The sequence below is a fragment of the Anomaloglossus baeobatrachus genome, chromosome 1, assembly GCF_048569485.1.
Source record: "Anomaloglossus baeobatrachus isolate aAnoBae1 chromosome 1, aAnoBae1.hap1, whole genome shotgun sequence".
Classification (NCBI taxonomy): domain Eukaryota; kingdom Metazoa; phylum Chordata; class Amphibia; order Anura; family Aromobatidae; genus Anomaloglossus; species Anomaloglossus baeobatrachus.
Window position 1 is genome coordinate 934,235,192 of NC_134353.1, and position 26,088 is coordinate 934,261,279.

General features: G+C 49.3%; 2 protein-coding genes across 2 annotated transcripts in view; one reads left to right on the forward strand and one right to left on the reverse strand.

Annotated features, from left to right (window-relative positions):
• SUB1 (SUB1 regulator of transcription) overlaps positions 1 to 26,088 on the forward strand; it is a 502,862-nt gene that overhangs the window by 54,087 nt on the left and 422,687 nt on the right. The gene's annotated exons all lie outside the window — the stretch shown is intronic.
• Positions 10,304 to 26,088, reverse strand: part of LOC142257630 (mothers against decapentaplegic homolog 4-like) — a 21,559-nt gene continuing 5,774 nt past the window's right edge. The window contains exons 2-10 of the mRNA XM_075329802.1: positions 25,165 to 25,194; positions 24,836 to 25,051; positions 23,390 to 23,509; positions 23,040 to 23,156; positions 18,483 to 18,533; positions 18,125 to 18,308; positions 11,957 to 12,125; positions 11,627 to 11,765; positions 10,304 to 11,548 (exon numbers count right to left, since the gene is read on the reverse strand). Of these exons, the coding sequence (XP_075185917.1) occupies positions 11,337 to 11,548; positions 11,627 to 11,765; positions 11,957 to 12,125; positions 18,125 to 18,308; positions 18,483 to 18,533; positions 23,040 to 23,156; positions 23,390 to 23,509; positions 24,836 to 25,051; positions 25,165 to 25,194 (1,238 nt within the window). The 3' untranslated portion in view covers positions 10,304 to 11,336. The remainder of the gene's footprint in view (positions 11,549 to 11,626; positions 11,766 to 11,956; positions 12,126 to 18,124; positions 18,309 to 18,482; positions 18,534 to 23,039; positions 23,157 to 23,389; positions 23,510 to 24,835; positions 25,052 to 25,164; positions 25,195 to 26,088) is intronic.

The following is a 26,088-nucleotide window of genomic DNA, read 5'->3' on the forward strand; positions in this document are numbered from 1 at the left end:
GCAGAGCATCGGCCCGGTCGGGCGGTGGAGAAGTTCTGAAGAAACGAGTTGGAGGACGAGAGCTGAACTCTATCCTGTACCCGTGAGACAGAATGTCCCTCACCCAACGGTCTTTGACCTGTGACAGCCAAATGTCGCCAAAGCGGGAGAGCCTGCCACCGACCGAGGATGCGGAAAGAGGAGACTGAGAGTCATGAGGAAGCCGTCTTGGTAACGGTTCTTCCTGCTGGCTTTTTTGGGCGTGATTGAGTCCGCCAAGAATCTGAGCCTCTCTGATCCTTTTGAGTCCTCTTGGACGAGGAGAATTGGGACCTACCTGAGCCTCGAAAGGACCGAAAACTAGACTGACCCCTCCTTTGTTGGGGTTTGTTTTGTCTGTGTTGAGGTAAGGATGAATCCTTACCCTTGGAGTGTTTAATGATTTCATCCAAACGCTCACCAAACAGTCGGTCACGAGAAAAAGGCAAACTGGTTAAGCACTTCTTGGAAGCAGAATCTGCCTTCCATTCTCTCAACCACAGGGCTCTGCGTAAAACCACGGAGTTGGCTGACGCCACCGCCGTACGGCTCGTAGAGTCTAGGACAGCATTAATCGCGTAAGACGCGAATGCAGACATCTGAGAGGTCAATGGTGCCACCTGCGGAGCAGATGTACGTGTGACCGTGTCAATCTGTGTAAGACCAGCTGAAATAGCTTGGAGTGCCTATACGGCTGCGAATGCTGGCGCCAACGACGCTCCAATAGCTTCATAGATGGATTTCAACCAGAGCTCCATCTGTCTATCGGTGGCATCTTTAAGTGCCGCTCCATCTTCTACTGCAACTAAGGATCTAGCCGCAAGCCTGGAGATTGGAGGATCCACCTTGGGACACTGGGTCCAGCCCTTGACAACGTCAGGGGGGAAAGGATAGCGTGTATCTTTAAGCCTTTTGGAAAACCGCTTATCAGGATAAGCGTGGTGTTTCTGGATTGCGTCTCTAAAGTCAGCGTGGTCCAGAAAAGAGCTTAATTTACGCTTGGGATATCTGAAATGGAATTTCTCCTGCTGTGAAGCTGACTCCTCCGCAGAAGGAGCTGGCGGAGAAATATCTAACATCTTATTGATGGACGCTATAAGATCATTCACTATGGCGTCACCATCCGGTGTATCTAGATTGAGAGCGGTCCCAGGATCAGAATCCTGATCAGTTACATCCGCCTCATCACACATAGATTCATCCCGCTGGGATCCTGACCATTGAGACGAAGTTGAGGGCCCCTCATAGCGAGCCCGTTTAGGTTGTCTGGGACTGTCGTCCGAGTCAGAGTCGTCACCCTGGGGTGCGTGTGACACCCCTGGAGCACGGAAGTGTTCCAGCTGAGGGGGACCAGGGAGCAATGATTCAACAGTGTCCATGGTCTGAGTAACTGGTCTAGACTGTAATGTTTCAAGAATTTTAGACATAGTCATAGACAATCTGTCAGCAAAAGCTGCAAACTCTGTTCCTGTCACCTGGACAGCATTCACAGGTGGTACCCCCTGGGTCACGTCTAGCAGAGGCCCCGGCTGTGCAAGTGTCACAGGGGCCGAGCACTGCACACAATGGGGGTCAGCGGAACCTGCCGGTAGAGCAGCCCCACATGCGGTACAGGCAGCATATAACGTCTGTGCCTTGGCACCCTTGCGTTTTGCGGACGACATGCTGTTGCCTCCTTGTAATCTAGGAGGGTATATAGCCGAGAAAAAACACCAGCGACCGCACAGTGCAAAGTATTTGCAAACACAAAATACCAAGTACACAAACGGCACAAGTGGGGGTGAGCCCTTGAGGGCTGCTTACCGCCCGCTGAACAGCGGGTATGAGGCCGCAGAATCCCGTGTCTGGGTCTCCCAGTCTTCCCTCTGCAGCTCAGCGTGCAGGCAGGAATGGCTGCCGGCGTTGTGTGCAGAGGGGCGGACCGTGGGCGTGCCCAAACAAAAGTGCGGGAAACTGCGTCCCCCTGTGCCTAGTGTGAGGGCTGGAGTATGTAAAAAAGACTCCAGCCCTCAGCGCTGATGCTCTATACAGCGTCCCGCCCTCCTCCTGACTGGCAGGTGCGGAGGCGGGAACGAGACAAACTAGGCCGCAAAAGCCGGGGACTGTAGTAATAAGCGCGGCCGTGATATATGCACGGCCAGCGCGGAAGTCCCCGGCGCACCACAAGTCACAGCAGTGTCGCAGTGCGACTGACCCCAGCGGCCTGGCGCGACCGTTCGCCCTAGTCTACCCACTCAGCTGAGCTGTAGTGAGGAAATGGCACAAGCGCAGCAGCGCTGATGTCCCCGGCGCACTAACACACCCAGCAATGCTGCGGTGTGCGCGCGTATGCACGGGGACACAGAGTACCTTGACGGAGCAGGGCCCTGTCCCTGACGATACTCAGCTCCATATCCAGCGGCTTCTCCAGGGGCTGCGGATGGAGCACGGTCTCAGTGCCTGGAGACCGGTAAAATCCCACTTCAGCCAGAGCCCTAATGGGGATGGAGAAGGAATCAGCATGTGGGCTCCAGCCTCCGTACCCGCAATGGGTACCTCAACCTTAACAAACACCTCCGACAGAAAGTGGGGTGAGAAGGGAGCATGCTGGGGACCCTGTATGGGCCCTCTTTTCTTCCATCCGACATAGTCAGCAGCTGCTGCTGACTAAACAGTGGAGCTATGCGTGCGTGTCTGACCTCCTTCGCACAAAGCAAAAAACTGAGGGACCCGTGCTCCCACGGGAGGGTGTATAGCCAGAAGGGGAGGGGCCTTACACTTTTAAGTGTAGTACTTTGTGCGGCCTCCGGAGGCAGTAGCTATACACCCAATTGTCTGGGTCTCCCAATTAGGAGCGAAAAAGAAATATATGTTAGTAAGAAACAAAAGCATTCATAAATATGTGTTAGGCTACATCAACTAAACTATATATTGGAGTCTATGAAATGGCTGAATTAAGTATTTTTGGTTACTTAATTCTTATCCTCAACAAGCAGACCCCCCCCCCCTTCCCAGGATCATACTTACCAGCCCTGGGTGTCTGTGTCTCCCAGATCTCCCTGTGATCTCCCAGCAGGTGTGCTGCACGCCTTCCTCCCCTGCATCTGGCTGACACTCGCATAGATCACATCACACACACTCATACAGACACAAACATCAGATTCCACATCATACCTCTCTGTGATCTCCCTGCAGTTGTGCTCCCCTACATCTGGCTGATATTCGCCGCATACATCAGATCACACACACACACACACACACATCACATTCCACATCATTCCTCCCTGTGATCTCCCAGCAGCTGTGCTCCCCTACATCTGGCTGATATTCGCCGCATACATCAGATCACACACACACACACACAAACACATCACATTCCACATCATTCCTCCCTGTGATCTCCCAGCAGCTGTGCTCCCCTACATCTGGCTGATATTCGCCGCATACATCAGATCACACACACACATCACATTCCGCATCATTCCTCCCTGTGATCTCCCTGCAGCTGTGTTCCCCTACATCTGGCTGATATGCGCCGCATACATCAGATCACACACATCACATTCCACATCATTCCTCCCTGTGATCTCCCAGCAGCTGTGCTCCCCTACATCTGGCTGACACTCGCATACATCAGATCTCACCCACACACACACACACACACACCACATCACTCCTCCCTGTGACCTCCCAGCAGCTGTGCTCCAGTGTCTGGCCGACACTCGCAACATCAGATCACACACATCACATTCCACATCACTCATCCCTGTGATCTCCCTGGCAGCTGTGCTCCCCTGCATCTGGCTGACACTCACATACAACAGATCCCACCCACACACACACACCACATTCCACATCACTCCTCCCTGTGATCTCCCTGCAGCTGTGCTCCCCTACATCTGTCTGACACTCGCATACAACAGATCCCACCCACACACACACACCACATTCCACATCACTCCTCCCTGTGACCTCCCAGCAGCTGTGCTCCCCTGCGTCTGGCTGACACTCACATACATCAGATCACACACAATCACATTCCACATCACTCCTCCCTGTGATCTCCCAGCAGCTGTGCTCCCCTGCGTCTGGCCGACACTCACAAATCAGAACACACAGTCACACATCAGACAGCATACACTCACACATCCGATTGCGTACACTCACGGAATCGCACATACTGGTACAATCGCGCGCACACACTCAACATCCGGAGATACCACATGCTTCCGGCCATGTGATCCTCCCGCAGGTCCTGGAAGCTCACTGCACAGCGTCACAGGTCCTTACGCCACCGAGAATCAAGTGATATCGCTGGATGTGGTGAGTGTGTGTATGCAAACTGTAGTGTGTGTGTATGTGATCTGATGTGTGTGTGTGTGTGTGTGTTATGATGTGTGTGGGTGTGTGTGTTCCGCCGCAGGACCTTGATGCAATCACCTGCTCCCGGTCGGCGTCGGTATCTGGTGAGTATGATCGCAGAGTCTTCTTTCTTCTGTCATTTGGGGGTGCCCGCTGTCTATCATAAAGTGTCCTGCAGTGTCTAACTTTTTTACCGCTGCATGGACACTTCATTATTGACTGTGAGTAGGTCTTATTTTCGGGTGATGTCTTATATTTAAGCCTCCCTGAAAACTCCTGCTAGGTCTTATTTTGGGGGAAACACGGTACATGTGGACTTAGAAATCTTTTTACTTTTCGTAGTGGTTTCGTTAGCAAGGAGCCGATAAGTGCAGCTCTGGGTATAAATCATGGGCACTTGCGCTCACGCACTCCAGCCCCGAGTTATAAAGTGACATTTCCGTCTAGATCCATCCGCACACGTTCACACTAATGAAGACCGGGGCCGTCCGCTCGTAATAAACCCATGTTTATTGAGAATTAGTAATTTGTTAGAACACAAGTCACTTTCTACTTTACAACAAATGGAGACACTACGACGGCTGCTGGATAGAAAAATTAAAAGCAGGTAATGCAATGATGTAGGCGGCGGCGGTGCAACTACCTAGATAAAAAGCATTCGTGTCCCTCGGATGAATGCGTCCAGGACCAGTTCATGTATATACAAGGACCTGCAATGCCGGGGAGGGGGGGAAAGGTTGTACCTGGTGTCCAGCATGAACGAGGACTTCCATGTGCAACATAAAAAAAAAAAAAAAGAAAAAAAAAGCAAAAGAGTATATACAACGGGACACGGGAAATTTAAAAAGTGAAAAATCATGACGAGGAATGAAATGTCCTGTCGATAAAAATATTGAGAGTGGCTGTTACATCCCCTTAGAAAGCCTTGTATCCCGTCCCCCAAATAATAGGGGATTCTGTAACTTATCAATACAACGGGGATCATCAATCAGATTTAGTCCGATTTCTGTGATCGAAATCCAAGACTGACCCCTGGCGTTCTGCCGCTGATCCGCACGAGGATTAGCGCTGCTGTCAATCAATCAGGACAATCTATGAACCGACCGGTGCGGAATATTTATATATATATATATATATATATATATATATATTCCGCTGAGACTAAACAATATTATAATCCGGATTCTGAGCCCAAACAATGTGTGGCACCCATAAAAAAAAAAAAAAATTATATATATAATTCGGAATATATTGTTTAGGCTCAGCGGAATATATATATATATATATATATATATATATATATATATTTATATAATTTTTTTTATCTTTTTTTTTTTTTTTTTTTTTAATGGTGCCACACATTGTTTAGGCTCAGAATCCGGTCTGTGTGCACCTGCCCTAAATAAGCAATAAAAACTAATCTCTAAGGCTATGTTCACACTTCTGTTTTGCATCAGTCACAATCCGTCACCTTGAGGAATTATGGTATCCTGCAAAATATTTTGCAGGAATCCGTTTTTTCCCCATAGGCTTCTATTAGCGATGGATTGCGACGGATGGCCTTCCGTTGCATCCGCTGCATGACGGATCACTCATTTACTGACTGATCGTGAGGCGGGGGCAACGCTGAATTTAACGTTTTTTGGAGCAGCAAAAAAAAAAAAAAAACGCTCTCCGCAGGTGTCTGTCGCAATCTGTCAAAAGCTATAATGGATTTCTATGGTGCTGGATTCTGCCGTAATCCGTCACATGACGAAATCCAGTGCTGGATTCCGTCATGCTCTACTGAGCATGCCCAGCATATCTGTCCCAAACACAAACGGATCACGCCAGATCCGTCAAAAAACGGACGCACAACGGATGTAACGGATGCGACGGATCAGTTGTTTTTTTTTTCACAGGATTCTTGTGATCGGAATCCTATGAAATAACACATTCGTTGCGTCACAACGACGGACCTGACGGAAGCAAAACAGCGGAAGTGTGAACATAGCCTTACATTACAGTCCGTTACTGGTCGCAGCATATCCGGCCCACAAGCGCTCACCTACATTTCCTATCCTGCCCGGAATGGAAATGGGGTCCGGCCCCCATACAAGGTGCAGACGTTAGGTTTAACCATTTAATAACTTTGCAAAAAAAGTTCTTAAAAAAAATAAAAAAATTCTGACCTCTGCAAAAAAATAAAAGAAGGGAATTTTGTTTACTTACCGTAAATTCCTTTTCTTCTAGCTCCTATTGGGAGACCCAGACAATTGGGTGTATAGCTTCTGCCTCAGGAGGCCACACAAAGTATTACACTTTAAAAGTGTAACCCCTCCCCTCTGCCTATACACCCTCCCGTGCATCACGGGCTCCTCAGTTTTGGTGCAAAAGCAGGAAGGATGAAACTTATAAATTGGTCTAAGGTAAATGCAGTCCGAAGGATGTTCGGAGAACTGAAGACCATGAACCAAAAGAACCATTCAACATGAACAACATGTGTACACAAAAAAACAACCAGCCCGAAGGGCACAGGGGTGGGTGCTGGGTCTCCCAATAGGAGCTAGAAGAAAAGGAATTTACGGTAAGTAAACAAAATTCCCTTCTTCTTTGTCGCTCCATTGGGAGACCCAGACAATTGGGACGTCCAAAAGCAGTCCCTGGGTGGGTAAAAGAATACCTCGATAAAAAAGAGCCGAAACGGCCCCCTCTTACAGGTGGACAACCGCCGCCTGAAGGACTCGCCTACCTAGACTGGCGTCTGCCGAAGCATAGGTATGCACCTGATAGTGTTTCGTGAAAGTGTGCAGACTCGACCAGGTAGCCGCCTGACACACCTGCTGAGCCGTAGCCCGGTGCCGCAATGCCCAGGACGCACCCACGGCTCTGGTAGAATGGGCTTTCAGCCCTGAAGGAAGCGGAAGCCCAGAAGAACGGTAGGCTTCAAGAATCGGTTCCTTGATCCACCGAGCCAAGGTTGACTTGGAAGCCAGCGAACCCTTACGCTGGCCAGCGACAAGGACAAAGAGCGCATCTGAACGACGCAGGGGCGCCGTGCGAGACACGTAGTTTCGGAGTGCTCTCACTAGATCTAAGGAGTGCAAATCCTTTTCACATTGGTGAATTGGATTAGGGCAAAATGAAGGTAAGGAGATATCCTGATTGAGATGAAAAGGAGATACCAAACTTAGGGAGAAATTCCGGGACAGGACGCAGAACCACCTTATCCTGGTGAAAGACCAGGAAGGGGGCTTTGCATGACAGCGCTGCCAGCTCCGACACTCTTCGGAGTGATGTAACTGCCACTAGAAATGCCACCTTCTGCGAAAGACGTGATAAAGAGACATCCCGCAGCGGCTCGAAAGGTGGTTTCTGAAGAGCCGTTAGCACCCTGTTAAGGTCCCAGGGTTCCAGCGGACGCTTGTAAGGTGGGACTATGTGGCAAACTCCCTGCAGGAACGTGCGGACCTGCGGAAGCCTGGCTAGGCGCTTTTGAAAAAATACGGAGAGCGCCGATACTTGTCCCTTGAGAGAGCCGAGAGACAAACCCTTGTCCATTCCGGGTTGAAGGAATGAAAGAAAAGTGGGTAAGGCAAATGGCCATGGAGTAAAACCATTATCAGAGCACCAGGATAAGAAGATTTGCCAAGACCTGTAATAGATCTTGGCGGACGTTGGTTTCCTGGCCTGTCTCATGGTGGCAATGACATCCAGAGATAACCCTGAAGACGCTAGGAGCCAGGACTCAATGGCCACACAGTCAGGTTGAGGGCCACAGAATTCAGATGGAAAAACGGCCCTTGTGACAGCAAGTCTGGGCGGTCTGGAAGCGCCCACGGTTGACCCACCGTGAGATGCCACAGATCCGGGTACCACGACCACCTCGGCCAATCTGGAGCGATGAGAATGGCGCGATGGCAGTCGGACCTGATCTTGCGTAACACTCTTGGCAGCATCGCCAGAGGAGGAAACACATAAGGCAGTCGAAACTGCGACCAATCCTGAACTAATGCGTCCGCCGCCAGAGCTCTGTGATCTTGAGACCGAGCCATGAATGCCGGGACTTTGTTGTTGTGCCGTGACGCCATGAGATCGACGTCCGGCGTTCCCCAGCGGCGACAGATCTCTCGAAACACGTCTGGGTGAAGAGACCATTCCCCCGCGTCCATGCCCTCACGACTGAGAAAGTCTGCTTCCCAGTTTTCTACGCCCAGGATGTGAACTGCGGAGATGGTGGAGGCTGTGGCTTCCACCCACTGCAGAATCCGCCGGACTTCCTGGAAGGCTTGACGACTGCGAGTGCCGCCTTGGTGGTTGATGTATGCGACGGCAGTGGCGTTGTCCAACTGGATACGGATCTGTCTGCCCTCCAGCCACCGATGGAACGCCTTTAGGGCTAGATACACTGCCCTTATCTCCAGAATATTGATCTGAAGGGAAAACTCTACCGGAGTCCAGGTTCCCTGAGCCCTGTGGTGGAGAAAAACCGCTCCCCACCCTGACAGGCTCGCGTCCGTGGAGACCACAGCCCAGGTTGGGGGTAGGAAGGATTTTCCTTGCGATAGATAATTGGGAAGGAGCCACCACTGAAGAGACGTCTTGGTTGCAAGGGAAAGAGAGACGTTCCTGTCGAGGGAAGTCGACCTCCTGTCCCATTTGCGGAGACTGTCCCATTGGAGTGGCCGTAAATGGAATTGCGCGAACGGCACTGCCTCCATCGCTGCCACCATCTTCCCCAGGAAGTGCATGAGGCGCCTCAAGGGGTGTGACTGACCCCGAAGAAGAGATTGCACCCCCGCCTGCAGAGAAAGCTGTTTGTCCAGCGGTAGCTTGACTACCGCTGACTGTGTATGAAACTCCATCCCGAGGTAAGTCAGTGATTGGGTCGGTGTCAACTTGGATTTTGGGAAGTTGATGATCCACCCGAACTGCTGGAGAGTCGCCAGAGCGACGGTAAGGCTGTGTTGACACGCCACCCGAGAAGGTGCCCTGACTAGGAGATCGTCTAAGTAGGGAATCACCGAGTGGCCCTGAGAGTGCAGGACCGCCACGACGGACGCCATGACTTTGGTGAACACCCGTGGGGCTGTCGCCAGGCCGAAAGGCAATGCCACGAACTGAAGGTGTTCGTCCCCGATGGCGAAACGCAAGAAGCGTTGATGTTCGGGTGCGATCGGCACGTGGAGATAAGCATCCTTGATGTCGATCGATGCTAGGAAGTCTCCTTGTGACATCGAAGCGATGACCGAGCGGAGAGATTCCATCCGAAACCTTCTGGTGCTCACATGCCTGTTGAGTAGTTTGAGGTCCAGAACGGGACGGAATGATCCGTCCTTCTTTGGCACCACGAACAAGTTGGAGTAAAAGCCGCGACCACGTTCCTGAGGGGGAACAGGGATCACAACTCCTTCTGTCTTCAGAGCGTCCACTGCCTGAATGGCGCGGTCGGCGCGGAAGTCCGCCGTTCTTCTCAAATCAGCAGCTGCTGCAGCGTCCGGGAAGAAGGCGCTCCCTGCACAGTCCCCATGGGGACACAGAGTACCTTAGAGATGCAGGGCCCGGTCCCTGAGGATGAATAGACTCCTGTCCGGCAGATTCCCACAGGGGCTGCGGAGGGAGCACGGTCCCAGTAAATGGATGACCAGTCAGGATCCCACTTCTCCCAGAGCCGCTAAGGGATGGGGAAGGAGACGGCATGAGGCTCCGGCCTTTGTACCCGCAATGGGTACCTCAACCTTAACAGCACCGCCGACGTAGTGGGGTGAGAAGGGAACATGCCGGGGGCCCCGTGAGGGCCCTCTTTTCTTCCAACCGATATAACTAATATGAGAATGCATGAGTGGATGTGTGCCTCCTTCCACACAAAGCATAAAAACTGAGGAGCCCGTGATGCACGGGAGGGTGTATAGGCAGAGGGGAGGGGTTACACTTTTTAAAGTGTAATACTTTGTGTGGCCTCCGGAGGCAGAAGCTATACACCCAATTGTCTGGGTCTCCCAATGGAGCGACAAAGAAAAAAAAAAAAGAGTACAGAGACCAGAGGCATTTTTCTGCCTCTGAAATCGGCATCGCAGATAGTGCCGACGAGACTTTCCCCTGAAGCTGTAAGACTAGGATTAAAATAAATTAGAAAGGACACCTCTCTCCGGTGCGGGCGGGGCGGGGAGGGGGGGGAAAGGGGTGTACAGGATCAACTTAGTGTATTCAGAGGATAAAAAAAAAAAAAAAAAAAGGAGAGGACCTTTACTTTCCAAATCTGTATTTCAGACCGTAAACGGGGGGCTTAATGCTAAATGTAAAGGGGTCCGAATGCTACAGCCTGCGGTTGGGAAAGGAGAAAACATTCACCTATAGATGTATCATTTTCGGGAGGAGTATATAGTAGTGATCAGGAGGCAATGGATGGTCAGGGACAACCTCGGTGGCTGATAACAGGTTACAATAGACCTCCTGTCCCTTTAAATCCATACGTGCCACGGTTTATTATATCTAAAATGATAAAGAGTTGGCAGAAGTTTTTACTAAAGGTTTTTTTTTTTCCTATTCCTGCCATTAAGAAGCCGAGCAAATCGAGGGCATTCAGTTACACGGAGAGGAGGAGAACCACGCGCGCGATCGATCTGACACGGGCCTATAAGATCCTACCACGTGTGCCCGCTGCTCCGAAAATGTGCAGCACCAAAGGGGTTAATAGTACGTTCCCAGACCTGGCCCGAAGGCTGCCGTCCTCCACTGATGACCGTTCCTAAAAAAGTAGATTCCACAGCAAAAAAAATAAAAAATATAAATGCTGTTTTGAAGCAAAAATAAAAACCAAAAAAAAAGGAGGGGGAAGGGGCCACAAAAGTCTGGTGGGATTCCACCCTGATGTGGCGTACGCGGGGTAATAGGGTATGTGCATATATTTATATATCTATTTATATATATTCATGATTACAAATAATGGCCGCGTCCGGTCCGTCCACCTAGACGAGTGGCGGGGGGCGTCCTGCTCATCAGTCCAGGGGCTGGGGGTCTGCGATGGGCATGGTGTGCAGCACCTCGTCCAGGAGCTGCAGCGCGCGGTGTAAGTGGATCTCAATCCAGCAGGGGGTCTCCTTTATACTCTGCCGTGGGTAATCAGGACCCCAGCCCTTCACAAAGCTCATCCGCAGGATGCAAAGTCTGCGCAGATCGTCCACTCCGATCCCGGCGGCTGCAGAAAGGCCTGGGAAATACGGAAAATAAAAGTTTTCACATTTTCAGAAACTTTTTGATACAAGCAGTGACGTGCGCTGGTACTTACTGATCGCTGGTGCGATGCCGCCCACGGATCCGGGGCCAGGAATATTTCCGGCTACGGCCGCCGCTTGAGCCGCAGCCGCCGCCTGCGCCGTGGCCGCCTGCTGCTGCATTTGTCTGTGGCACTGGCGTAAATCGAACACCTTGAGGAGGACACACATAAAAGCACAGTATCGTTACCTTCTTGCGGTCCATACTCATCAAGTGTCCTAACAGCCATGATGCACGGTACATGACCACACAGCACAGCAGTCAGGATATTCTTATCTTCTTAAAGGGGTCATCCAGAAAACAAAAAAATAATTGACACTTATTACTGGCTGGTGGACAGTACCTTAATGTAAGCACTGGGGTATATCTTGTGCACGGCGTCCCCGGGTGCTCGGCCCGCCTCTCTGTCCAGGTAGTAGCTCTGTACAAACACTGCGTGGTCACTGAGACATCGCACCCAGACATCGCCTTCTCCCTTACACTCCAGCTGCACGCCTTTCCCTATATGTAACCTGAAGGAAAGCGAGAAAACATGGGTAAAGAAAAAAGAAAACTTTGTTTACTTACCGTAAATTCTTTTTCTTATAGTTCCGACATGGGAGACCCAGACCATGGGTGTATAGCTTCTGCCTCCGGAGGACACACAAAGTACTACACTAAAAGTGTAGCTCCTCCCTCCGAGCATATACACCCCCTGGAAGACCACATCTAGCCAGTTTAGTGCAAAAGCTGAAGGAGGACATCCACCCACAAGTAGAGATAGAGCAAAACCCGGAATAACCGGAACCTCTGTCTACAACAACAGCCGGTGAAAACCCACGGAACAAGAAACCTGCCAACATGCAACAGGGAGGGTGCTGGGTCTCCCATGTCGGAACTATAAGAAAAAGAATTTACGGTAAGTAACAAAATTCTCTTTTTCTTCATCGTTCCTTATGGGAGACCCAGACCATGGGACGTCTCAAAGCAGTCCATGGGTGGGAATAAACAGAAACTGAGAAGTAGGCAAAACCTAACTTCACAAATGGGCGACAGCCGCCTGAAGGATGCGTCTGCCCAAGCTCGCATCTGCCGAAGCATGAGCATGCACTTGGTAGTGCTTCGAAAAGGTGTGCAGACTAGACCAAGTGGCAGCCTGACAGACCTGCTGAGCCGTAGCCTGGTGCCTGAAAGCCCAAGAGGCACCGACAGCTCTGGTCGAGTGCGCCTTAATCCCCGGCGGGGGGGGGCACCTGAGAACATTGGTAGGCATCGGAAATGGCCGACCTAATCCGACGAGCTAGGGTCGGTTTAGAAGCCGAGAGACCCTTGCGCTGACCTGTGGTCAGCACAAAAAGAGAGGTGCACCGCCTAAGGGCAGCGGTGCGTGACACATAGATCCGGAGCGCCCGTACCAAATCAAAAGTATGCAACGCTTTCTCAAAGCGATGCACAGGGGCCGGACAAAGGGAAGGTAATGAAATGTCCTGGTTAAGGTGGAAAGGAGACACCACCTTAGGGAGAAAGTCCGGAGTCGGACGGAGAACCACCTTGTCTTGGTGAAAAACCAAAAAGGGTGACTCCGAAGAGAGCGCAGCCAAATCAGAGACCCTCCGGAGAGAAGTTATGGCCACCAGAAAGACCACTTTCTGTGAAAGACGAAACAAAGAAACCTCCCTAAGAGGCTCAAAGGGGGGTTTCTGTAAGGCCGTGAGGACCAGATTGAGGTCCCAGGGATCCAAAGGCCGCCGGTAAGGAGGAATGATGTGAGATGCGCCCTGCATGAAGGTGCGCACCTGGGCCAGTCGGGCGATACGCCGCTGGAACAACACTGAGAGCCGAGACCTGTCCCTTGAGGGATAGTCCTAGCTGCAGACCGGACTGTAGAAAGGACAGGATGGTCGGCAAGGAAAACGGCCAAGGAGCATGGCCGGAAGAGCGACACCAGGACAGGAAAATTCTCCAAGTCCTGTGGTAAATCCTGGCCGAGGAAGACTTCCGAGCCTGAGTCATAGTGGAGATGACCTCGGAAGGAATGCCTGAAGCCGTCAGGATCCAGGACTCAAGAGCCACGCCGTCAATCTGAGAGCCGCAGAATTCTGGCGGAAAAACGGACCTTGTGAGAGAAGGTCTGGGCGGTCCGGGAGATGCCACGGCACCTCTACGGACAGACGGAGCAGGTCTGGGTACCAAGCTCGCCTGGGCCAGTCTGGAGCAATGATTATGACCTGACGGCCCTCCATTCTGATCTTGCGCAGGACTCTGGGCAAGAGAGCTAGAGGCTGAAACACGTAGGCCAGACGGAACTGGGACCAATCCTGAACCAGCGCGTCCGCCGCCAAGGCCTGAGGATCGTGGGAGCGAGCCACGTAAACCGGGACCTTGTTGTTGTGCCGGGATGCCATTAGATCCACTTCCGGAGTGCCCCACTTGCGGCAGATTGACCGGAACACTGCCGGATGCAGGGCCCACTCGCCGCTGTCCACGGTTTGACGGCTGAGATAATCTGCCTCCCAGTTTTCTACGCCTGGGATGTGGACTGCGGATATGGTGGACTTGGAGTCCTCCGTCCACTGAAGGATACGTTGAACTTCCAACATTGCTAGGTGGCTGCGAGTCCCGCCTTGGTGATTGATGTAGGCAACTGCTGTCGCGTTGTCTGACTGGACTCGAATGTGCTTGCCCGCCAACAGGTGGTGGAAGGCTACGAGGGCTAGAAGCACAGCTCTGATTTCCAGCACATTGATCGAGAGGGCTGATTCGGACGGAGTCCAAGTGCCCTGTGCTCGGTGGTGGAGAAACACTGCTCCCCAGCCGGATAGACTGGCATCCGTGGTGAGAATCACCCAGGACAGGGCCAGGAAGGAGCGTCCCTGGGACAGAGAGAGGGGCCGAAGCCACCACTGAAGAGAGCTCCTGGTCTGTGGCGACAGAGCCACCAGCCTGTGCAAGGAAGAGGTCCGCTTGTCCCAACAGCGGAGAATGTCCAGCTGCAGGGGACGCAGATGGAACTGGGCAAAGGGAACCGCTTCCATTGACGCCACCATCTGACCCAGCACCTGCATGAGGTGCCTGATGGAATGACGGCGGGGCCTCAGCAGAGAGCGTACCGCCAGATGAAGGGACTGCTGTTTGACTAAGGGCAGCTTCACAAGTGCCGGCAGAGTCTCGAATTGCATCCCTAGGTACGTAAGTTCCTGGGTCGGGGTCAGAGTGGACTTGGGCAGATTGACAAGCCACCCGAATTGAACAAGCGTGGCGAGAGTGAGCGAGACACTCCGCTGACAGTCTGCACTGGATGAAGCCTTGACTAGAAGGTCGTCCAGGTAAGGAATCACTGCCAACCCCTGGAGGTGCAGAACCGCAACCACTGCTGCCATGACCTTGGTGAATACACGAGGGGCCGTGGCTAACCCGAAGGGGAGAGCCACGAATTGGAAATGTTCCTCTCCGATTGCAAAACGTAGCCAACGCTGGTGTGAAACTGCAATTGGCACATGCAGATAGGCATCTCTGATGTCGATGGATGCCAGGAAGTCCCCTTGGGTCATTGAGGCAATGACCGATCGCAGAGATTCCATGCGAAAGTGCCGCACCTGAACATGCTTGTTGAGAAGCTTGAGATCCAGGATGGGCCGGAAGGTACCGTCCTTCTTGGGGACTAGGAAGAGGTTTGAGTAGAAACCTCTGAACCGTTCCCGGGCGGGAACCGGTACAATTACTCCGTTGGCCTGCAAGGAAGCCACGGCCTGAGAGAAGACGGCGGCTTTGGAGCAGGGGGGAGTGGACAGAAAAAATCTGTTTGGCGGGCTGGAAGAAAATTCTATCCTGTAGCCGTGGGAGATGATATCCCGCACCCACTGATCGGAGACGTGTTGGAACCACACGTCGCCAAAGTGGGAGAGCCTGCCCCCGACCAAGGACGTTGCTGGCGCAGCCAGATAGTCAAGAGGAGGCTGCCTTAGTGGCAGCGGCTCCTCCGCTCTTCTGAGGACGCGGCTTTGTGCGCCAGCTGGGTTTTCATGCACAAGGGACCCTTCAATAACGTCTCAATACTTAGCTTATGAGATGCAGGGCCAGGTCCCTGAGGGATGAGCGCTCCGTCCGGCAAGGTCCTGAAAGGGCTGCGGATGGAGACCGGTCTCCTGCAAAGCAGAGAGAACCGTGATGGCTCCCACTTCAAGCCAGAGCCCGAGGGATGGTGAAGGAGCACGGCATGTAAGGCTCTAGCCTTGTAAATCAACCTTAACAGCACCACCGACACAGTGGGGTGAGAAGGGACATGCCGGGAGTCCAGCTTGGACCCGCTTTTGGATATGTGCTCGGTTCAGGCAGTATGAGCTGACATGCAGTGCATATAGAGTAAGCCTTGCAGCCTTGCTCCTGAACACAAAGCATTGAACTGGCTAGATGTGGTCTTCCAGGGGGTGTATATGCTCGGAGGGAGGAGCTACACTTTTTAGTGTAGTACTTTGTGTGTCCTCCGGAGGCAGAAGCTATACACCCCATGGTCTGGGTCTCCCATAAGGAACGATGAAGAAAGTGACATTTAGTGATGAGCGGGCACTACCATGCTCGGGTGCTCAGTACTCGTAACAAGTGATGAGCGGGCACTACCATGCTCGGGTGCTCAGTACTCGTAACAAGTGATGAGCGGGCACTACCATGCTTAGGTGCGCAGTACTCGTTACTAATGATGAGCGGGCACTACCATACTCGGGTGCTCAGTACTAGTTACAAGTACTGAGCACCCGAGCATGGTAGTGCCCGCTCATCACTAGTTACGAGTACTGAGCACCTGAGCATGGTAGTGCCCGCTCATCACTAGTTACAAGTACTGAGCACCCGAGCATGGTAGTGCCCGCTCATCACTAGTTATGAATACAGAGCACACGAGCATGGTAGTGCCCTCTCATCACTAGTTATGAGTACCGAGCACCTGAGCATGGTAGTGTCCGCTCATCACTAGTTACAAGTACTGAGCACCCGAGCATGGTAGTGCCCGCTCATCACTAGTTATGAGTACTGAGCACCCGAGCATGGTAGTGTCCGATTATCACTAGTTATGAGTACTGAGCACCCGAGCATGGTAGTGTCCGATTATCACTAGTTACCAGTGCTGAGCACCCGAGCATGGTAGTGCCCGATCATCACTAGTTACGAGTACTGAGCACCCGAGCATGGTAGTGTCCGATTATCACTAGTGACATTATAATCATACAGAAGTCAGGTTTCCCAAAACTTTGATTCTGACTCTCCGATGAGCCCCCGGGCTGGACCCCATAGAGGTCAGTAGCGCAGCATCTGTACATAGTGAGCCAATGTTCTGGGGTCATGCTGCTTATCATCATCTCCATACACTACGCAGCCAATGTGCATCTGTTCAGTCTTTTTTCCTATTATCCTTCATCATAATCGCCATATTGGGGCTTAATATTACATGGGATATATAATGTGCTGTAAGGCTGGGGGAAAAAAACTACACAAGCTGAAAGGGTGACAAAAAAACCCCTAAAATTCCAACATAGTTAATTGGCTTTTGTTGAGCTATGTGGGAGGGAGACGAGGCATAAGCTCTTGGATCAGAAAAGAAACAACTTGACGCTTCCATTATTCTTTTTTCAACCTTTGTGTCATTGGAGTGCAAAGATGACAGAGACAGGGCCATTCAGTAGGACCCCGGGTGCTATTGGCACCCCACAATCATATCACGGTACGATAGGTGCCCAAACAGATGCCCCACTGGGAGCGCACCTCAGACATCAGCAGTGATCAGAGCTGGCTCCAGTTGCTCCTGGTAGAAGCAGCACCAGTACCTGTCTTATGTAGCTTCTGAGCAAGCCATACATGTGCACCAGGCATCTGCCATACATGTATAGTGGTAGTGTGGAAGGGGTTTAAAATAAGTGGAAATTGGGGGAAGAAAAATCCCCGGCAAGTAGGTAAAATGTTCCCAGCACCTCCTCATGTGAAGGTAGCCTGGGCTATAAATTGTTTGTTCAAAAGTAGTAAGAATATCTGTGTATGTAAATAATTAAAATATAGATGTAGTAGCATAATTATCTGTCTGTCTATATGACAATTGCACAGACGCCATAATATGATTCTAAACTGTATATACAAGAAAGAGTTAACCAAGGTACAAATGAACAAGGGAAATATTCATTAAGTTAATTGGGAGCCTTATCAGTGGTTTCACACACAGAAAGAAGGAATAATACGCAGAGAGGTATTTTATAACATACTGGAAAAAAACTGGGGAGTTGAATACTCCCTACTCCCTGTTCAAGTTTCAAGGTCAATGTTGCATTCTGTATAATTGAGTCTTTTTCAATACACGAGTCCAGTCTATGACATTGGCTCATACAGGGAACACGTTTTGTGTGATCATTGTCTGATTCAATGATATCTGCGCAGATATATAGCTAATTCGATCCGTGCCTCTGAAAACTCTGAATAAAGATACCATTAGCTATCTTCACCTAAATTTCTCCCTTGACACTCATACATTACAAGACGGCACATTAATCACCTCGCTCTCTCGATGGCTTCTGTCCGATGCACATTGGAAAGTTGCCCCAAGCAGAAGCGATCACCACCCGAGGGGTCCACGTAGCCGTCCACAGTGACAATGGGGCAGTTGGATGGGACTTTGAAGGTTTCTCCAACTTGAACGTCCATTTCAAAATAGGCGATGGAGCACCAATACTCGGGAGCTGCGGGAGGAAAAGCAGAAAATTGTGGCCCCAAAAACTTTACACGACTAGACGTGCTTCATACAGGAACAGAAGGCAGCAGAAATGGACGAAAAACCTTCTCTGCAGAATACGTTTTTCTTTATTTTTTCAGTCATATATTGGGGTCTTCAAAATGATAGAAAGAGACTTTACCTGGGTGATTAGAGATCGGAGGCTGGAACGCGAGCTCGTTGTGCACAGGCCCTAAAAACAAACAAGATTCGAGTTAGGAAGCGAGGATTTTATTTACTAGAAGATTTTTGGTACTCACAGTAAGATCTCTGTCTCTGAGCCTTCATTGGGAAACCGTTAACCATGGGGTGTATGCAGCTGCCACTAGCCAAGAAAAAAGTTAGCTCCTTAGTAGTGTACACCCACCAACCGGAGCTAAACCGATCAGTTTGTATGAAACCAGTAGGAAAAGCGACCTGAGAAGATACAGACTGGCCTAACCGAGAAACTAAACAGGGCGGATGCTGTGTCCCCCAATGAAGGGTCAGAGAAAGACTTTATGGTAAGTACCCAAAATCTTCTTTTCTCTATTGCTTCATTGGGTGGACACAGGAAACCATGGGACATCCCAAAACAATCCACAAGGGTGGGAAGAGAGAGGACTAGAAACACTGAAGAAGAGATTCTGAGATTGGTAACCAGCCACTGTAATTTGCAAGCCTTTACTACCTAGGCCGAAACTTTCCAAGACAAAAGGGTAAGACGGTGTGAACTCTGTAGAACTTGTAACAGGTAAGTACAGATAACTAGAAAAAACAAATTGAGGGCTGCCAAATAGGGACCTGAAGACGAATGGTCCTGGAGACCCCCAGTCCTGTGTGAAGACAGCCAGAACTCCAGAGAGGACGCTCTGTCCCTTGCCCAATGTGTCCATGATGGCGGAGCGGAACCAGTCCAGAAGACCATTAAGAGGACTCTCCAGATAACAAACATCTGGGAGTCTAAGGAGACTGTCCTAGACAGGGGCGCAGAGACCAGAAACAATGTATCTTAGAAGCCGGTCAGGAGAATGAGAAGAACAGAACAAAAGGAAACTCTCTCACTCAAAGGAAGAGTAAACTGCCTTAGGAGAAGGGAGGAACCCGGACGCAGGACCACCTTGCTCAGGCGAAAGGAGGACAACAAGACGGGGCTGCTAGTCCTCACACTCGCCCCTGGAAGATCTAGTTGCCGTAAAAGCTTTCCCTGGAAAAAGGAATAGAAAGACTACAGTGGATGCAAATGGAGAGCACTATAAAGCGTTCAACACCAGATAAGGTCCCAGAGATCAACGGGAGGCAGCTAGAGGTTTATTACCTAGTGTGCCTGCCTTATGGACTCCATCCAAGAATGGGAACTATACTCCTTCAAGAATGATTAACAGGAGAGACCTGACCTTTAAAAAAAAACCAAAAAACTGAGGAACAGACCGGACTCAAGGTCTGTTAGCAAATGCCCAGGAGGAAAGGGAAGAAAATGGCTTCACCACTTTGACAAACATCAATGATCTGATGGGAGAAACCAGAAGCTCTTGGAAACAAGGGGGGCCTAGGGAAACAAATTTGGAAGTTTCCACAAGGTGTCTGCGAGAAAGTAGACTACATCCATAGACCCGAATCCTTTGATCACTGCGGAACTAGAGGATGGTGAATGGAAACCAAAGGAGACCACCAAAGCGTAGGAACCAACCAGACTACATCAATAGACCCGAATCCTTTGATCACTGAGGAACTAGAGTATGGTGAATGGAAACCAAAGGAGACCACCAAAGCGTAGGAACCAACCCAACCAGTGAGATACACAGGACCTGGGAACAAACTGGTGGACCCAGTAATGGACCTTGGATGCCATCGGATTGATGATAGGGGTGCTTCACCATAAATGAATATCCGAGAACTGTCTGATGAGGCAACCACTTTTCCTGTCAAAGGTCTCTCAGGGGTTGGGAATATGGCGGTCCGGAGCTTACTTCGGGGATGTAAACTGCTAAAAAGCATCGGCACACAGTCCAGACCAGATACCTCTGCCATGAGTGATCAGGGTGACAAGGTTCCTCCTTGGTACAAGATAGGCATGGACAGCCTCACTAACAGAACCCACAATGAAAACCGGTCACAAAGGCAGACTCGTACCTTTACCATAGCTGGCGAAGGACATGCTGAGATCCGAATTTTGTAAGAAAGAAGGTGTAAGTGCCACATAACCAACTTGGTGGCTGAGGCAAGGACATCACCCGAGGCCACTGGGACCATGCTGCTTTCAGCCATGGGGCTCATAGTAAAAGGTAGGTCTGACTCACTGTATAATGGACAGAGCACATGGACCACTGCTTCAATCAATCATGTGGTAGATGGTAGATTAAGGGGAGTGGACAGAGCACCAGGACCGCTGCTGCAATCAACCATGCGGTACGTAGTAGGTGATAGACTTGCTGTGGATAGTGGACAGGGTACCAGGCGGTTGTCGGTATAGGTAAAGGCTCCATAGCTGCGGTCGAGGTCTGGACGCCATTAATGAATCATACCCAGATCTGAATAGAGTAGAGGCCTGAGAGGAAAGGGACGTACTCCAGAAAGCGGCTGCGAACAGAGCCCCAGAGGCAGAAGAAATGGGTAGACGCTCAATGACCGGGACCAAGGTCTGGGAAACCTTAGTGAAGACCGCCACCGACTGGGATAGTACTGCAGCCCATTCAGGGGGTCTGCTCTCGTTGAAGGAATTTGGGGGGGCTTTTGTAGGTCTGACATAGGTTGCTGGAAATGGTACAGAGCTGTCAGCTGACCTGATGGAAAGCTTCTCTTACAGGATGTAAGGCTACTGATTACCCAATCACAAGCTATGCCTGAAAGACCAAAAAGCAAACAAAAACAACAAATATAAGATAGAAACTGGTCCAAGGGGAACAGTGTCTGCCTCCTACGGACACTAAGATAAAACTGATCGGCTTTGCCCCGGTCGGTGGGTGCAGCCTGCTGAGGAGGCGCTAACATTTTTCTTCGGCTAGTGTCAGCCTCCTAGTGTCAGCCTCCTAGTGTCAGCCTCCTAGTGTCAGCCTCCTAGTGTCAGCCTCCTAGTGTCAGCCTCCTAGTGTCAGCCTCCTAGTGTCAGCCTCCTAGTGTCAGCCTCCTAGTGTCAGCCTCCTAGTGGCCGCAGCCTACACCCATGGTTTCCAGTGTCCCCCAATGAAGCAATAGACAAAACCCTGGTGCAAGTCAGTGCTCTCCGGCCATGGACAAGAGCTGTGCAAATTTCCATATGGACCTTGTGTTATTTACTGGATGTTATCAGTCATTGTACAGGGGGGGAGGAGGTGAGCTGTGACATCACCTATTGTGAATGATGGATCCTGTCTTATCTACTGTATATAGGTGTTATCAGTAGAGATGATCGAATATCACAAATATTCGGCTTCGCGAATATCTGACAAATAGTTCGCCGCTATGTGAATATTCGATGCACAATGTAAGTCTATGGGAAGCCCGAAGAGTTGCTATTCGGGTTTCCCATAGACTTACATTGCGCATTGAATATTCGCAAATCTTCGATTAGTGGCGACCTATTCGGCGACTATGGGTGTTACCGAATTTTTTCAGTATTCGATCATCCCTAGTTATCAGTCATTGTACAGGAGGGGGAGGAGGTGAGCTGTGACATCACCTATTGTGAATGATGGATCCTGTCTTATCTACTGTGTATAAGTGTTATCAGTCCTTGTACAGGAGGGGGAGGAGGTGAGCTGTGACGTCAGCATTTGCTGGTAACTTATCAATCATACAGGAGGAGGAGGTGAGCAATGACAATCTATTGTGAATGATGGAACCTGTCTTATCTACTGTATATAAATGTTATCAGTCATTGTACAGGAGGGGAAGGAGGTGAGCTGTGACATCACCTATTGTGAATGATGGATCTTGTTTTATCTACTGTATATAAATGTTATCAGTCATTGTACAGGAGGGGCAGAAGGTGAGCTGTGACATCACCTATTGTGAATGATAGATCCTGTCTTATCTACCGTATATAGGTGTTATCAGTCATTGTACAGGAGGGTATGGAGGTGAGCTGTGACTTCAGCGTTTGCTGGTAACTGTTATCAATCATTATACAGGAGGAGGAGGTGAGCTGTGACAATCTATTGTGAGTGGTGGATCCTGTGTATATAGCCCTGTATATAGAGGTGTCATCACTTATTATAATCCTGACTAATGAGGAGACTGCTAACAATGTCTCCTCTAAAGAACAAGAAAAGCTGATAAAATCGCAGGACATTTTCGGATTAATTCCCTTTTTAACAGATTTCTACCTAAATATATTCAGACATTTCAAAATCTCAATAACCCGGCCTCCATAAAGCCCCCATCCCCCGCGGGGTAAGGTTACAGTCACATGTTGGAGTCTTGGGTTTACTGTTTTTAGGAAAATTCTGCTAAATCCATGATAAGACTATAGGACAGTTTGTGAACAAAACCCAAGACTGAAGATGATGCTGTGTTATCTACTGTATACAGAGCTGTTATCAGACATTGTATAGGAGGAGGAGGAGGAGGAGGAGGTGAGCTGTGCCATCACCTATCATATAGGTAAAAAATCAACTCAGAGGCTGGAAATGACAAAATTAAGTGTGAATCTCAGAAAACCAAAAGTAAAAAAATAAAATAAAAATAAAAGTGTGAGTGCAATCCATGGGAAAAAAAAAGAATATTGGAAGGTAAAACTTACAGTAATGTCCAGGATGGGGCATGGGTGGATGATGCTGAAGATGTCCGTTCTGGTGGTGAGACATATTGGGGGTGTAAGGTGCGGATCTACTTCCAGTCCAGGTTGTGGTACTGTCTACTAAAATATCACACAAAACATGGTTACTATGCCGCCCCCCCGTGAGGGGGTATAGCAGTCATGGACTAACATGGGATGCATCATAGGAGAGCACGGCAATGCTTTATGGGACCAGCTATCGAGGTGAAGAAAAGCAAAAGGAGCCATGTTGGATGATGGCAGAGGATGCTACACAATGGAGGCACCGTGATCCCCTCTCCCCTCATACAGTACTAAGCTTTCCCGCCACTTACTGTGATGATATGTGGCCGGCTGGGCATTAAAGCCGTTCTGCTGCGTCCCTGGGGGCGGCACGGAGGCGATCTGGAGCAATCCTTCACCGTGCGACGCCGCCAGTAAACTGGTGGGCTGACCTGTGGGGAGAGAGGACATCCTTAGTCATCTGCGGTCGGTCCTCTGCAAGTTTGAACTCCACAGCAATGAGTGGCCTGTACGGGGGTGATGAGCCCGGGCCGAACCCCCAGGAGAACACGGCTCTACCAGAAAAGAAGTGGCCACGATCCCCGACACAGCCATTTAAATCGCACAACCTAAGTTGTTAGCAGGCATGGGTGGATCACTGATCCACCCGTGCCTATTAGCTGCACATGTCTGCCGATTGGATCAGCAGACGTGCGGGGATTAGGCGACCTTGGATGTACTGTATGTGCATACACACACACACAAAAAAAAAAAAAAATATATATTTTTTATAATATATATATATATATATATATATAAAAAAAAATGTATACATGTAAATATATAATATTTTTATATTTATATAATTTTTATATATATTATATATGAATATATAAAAATTTATTATATATATATATAAATATAAATTATTATAAATTTTTATATATTCATAGATAATTTTTATATATATATATATATATATATATATATATATATATATATATATATATATATATATATATATAAATTATATATGAATATATAAAAATTTATAATATAATATATATATATATATATATATATATATATATATATATATATAAAAAAAATATAAATTATTATAAATTTTTATATATTCATATATATGATCATGAAAGGATTGAAAGTCTAAAACATCTACTAGTCATTATTCTGAAGGGAAACATATCTGAGATCTAGTGTAGTCCAGGCCTCAATATCAGACCTTTAAGTGTCGAGGAGGGCCTAAGCAATATTAGGCGGGTGGTTTTACCATTATGGCTGATTGTGTTTCATAAAGGTGTTACCTGTCATTGTAGTCATGCCTGTGCTGATAATGAGTCTGCTGAGAAGTGTCAGTGGATGATGAGAGCAAAAACTGTAAGATTTCAGGGTTTTTTGTTTATTTTATTAACTTAAAGATGAGATAGAAGATTAGGGGGGGAAAAAAAAAAATAAATTTATAAAACTTTTACATTTTTTGGTGGAAAATTGTTTTAGTAGCAGCAAAAAAGTGGAGAAAAAAAACTGCACATGTCAAGATGCTGCTGAAAATCCCCAATTGGAAATCTACTACAATGGAAACTGACCGGCCTGTCATTCAGGAGCCGGGAAAAGTTGAGTGACTTGGCTAATGGCTCCAATACATGTGGCGAGCAATAATGTTGGAAAACCATTACGGGCCATCAGACGGCGGTGCCCATTGGAATAGGGGGGAGGGGAGTGACTGCTGAATATTTCCACGGCCCCCGGACACTTACTGGTGGATGGGACGGGGATGCTGGAGAAGCTGGAGGCGTTGGGGGTGCTGGGCTCGCTGGCAACCAGCAGGGAGGAGTTGCTGTAGCTCTCGCTGGAGGAGCGGTTGCTGGGCGGGTGCTGGATGGTCTGGATTGAGTGCGCATCGGAGGAGATGCTCTGCTGCGCCTCCACGTAGTCATGGCCGTACTCGTCCTTCACCAGTAAGCTGGACGGAGCTGTCGCAAAATCACAGGAACGATCATTACAGCATCCGCAGGAAATAAAGACACCGGCCCCCTCCTCCCCGCGGTAAGATGGAGGACAGACTCATCTGTAGGACGTGACTTACCGGTACTCTGAATGGTTAACCCCGACAAGTCTGAAAGAGAAAGGAGCAATGTTATGGAGTAAAAGGAGAGAGACACAGTCTACATATACAGCTGTTCATGTAGGACACGGCGCCCCCATGTGGAGGTCTCAGGTGCAATGAATTAATAATACCGTACTCATCTATAAGAGCTTCCTATAGAGTCTCCTATTAGTCGTGATACATAAAGAGGCACAGATAGTACTGCCTCCCTATATATCACTGTATATGGTGTCTGCACAGATAGTACTGCCTCCCTGTGTATCACTGTATATGGTGTCTGCACAGATAGTACTGCCTCCCTGTATATCACTTGTATATGGTATCTGCACAGATAGTACTGCCTCCCTGTATATCACTGTATATGGTGTCTGCACAGATAGTACTGCCTCCCTGTGTATCACTGTATATGGTGGTCTGCACAGATAGTACTGCCTCCCTGTGTATCACTGTATATGGTATCTGCACAGATAGTACTGCCTCCCTGTATATCACTGTATATGGTATCTGCACAGATAGTACTGCCTCCCTGTATATCACTGTATATGGTGTCTGCACAGATAGTACTGCCTCCCTGTGTATCACTGTATATGGTGTCTGCACAGATAGTACTGCCTCCCTGTGTATCACTGTATATGGTGTCTGCACAGATAGTACTGCCTCCCATGTGTATCACTGTATATGGTATCTGCACAGATAGTACTGCCTCCCTATATATCACTGTTATATGGTGTCTGCACAGATAGTACTGCCTCCCTATATATCACTGTATATGGTGGTCTGCACAGATAGTACTGCCTCCCTGTGTATCACTGTATATGGTGTCTGCACAGATAGTACTGCCTCCCATGTGTATCACTGTATATGGTTGTCTGCACAGATAGTACTGCCTCCCTATATATCACT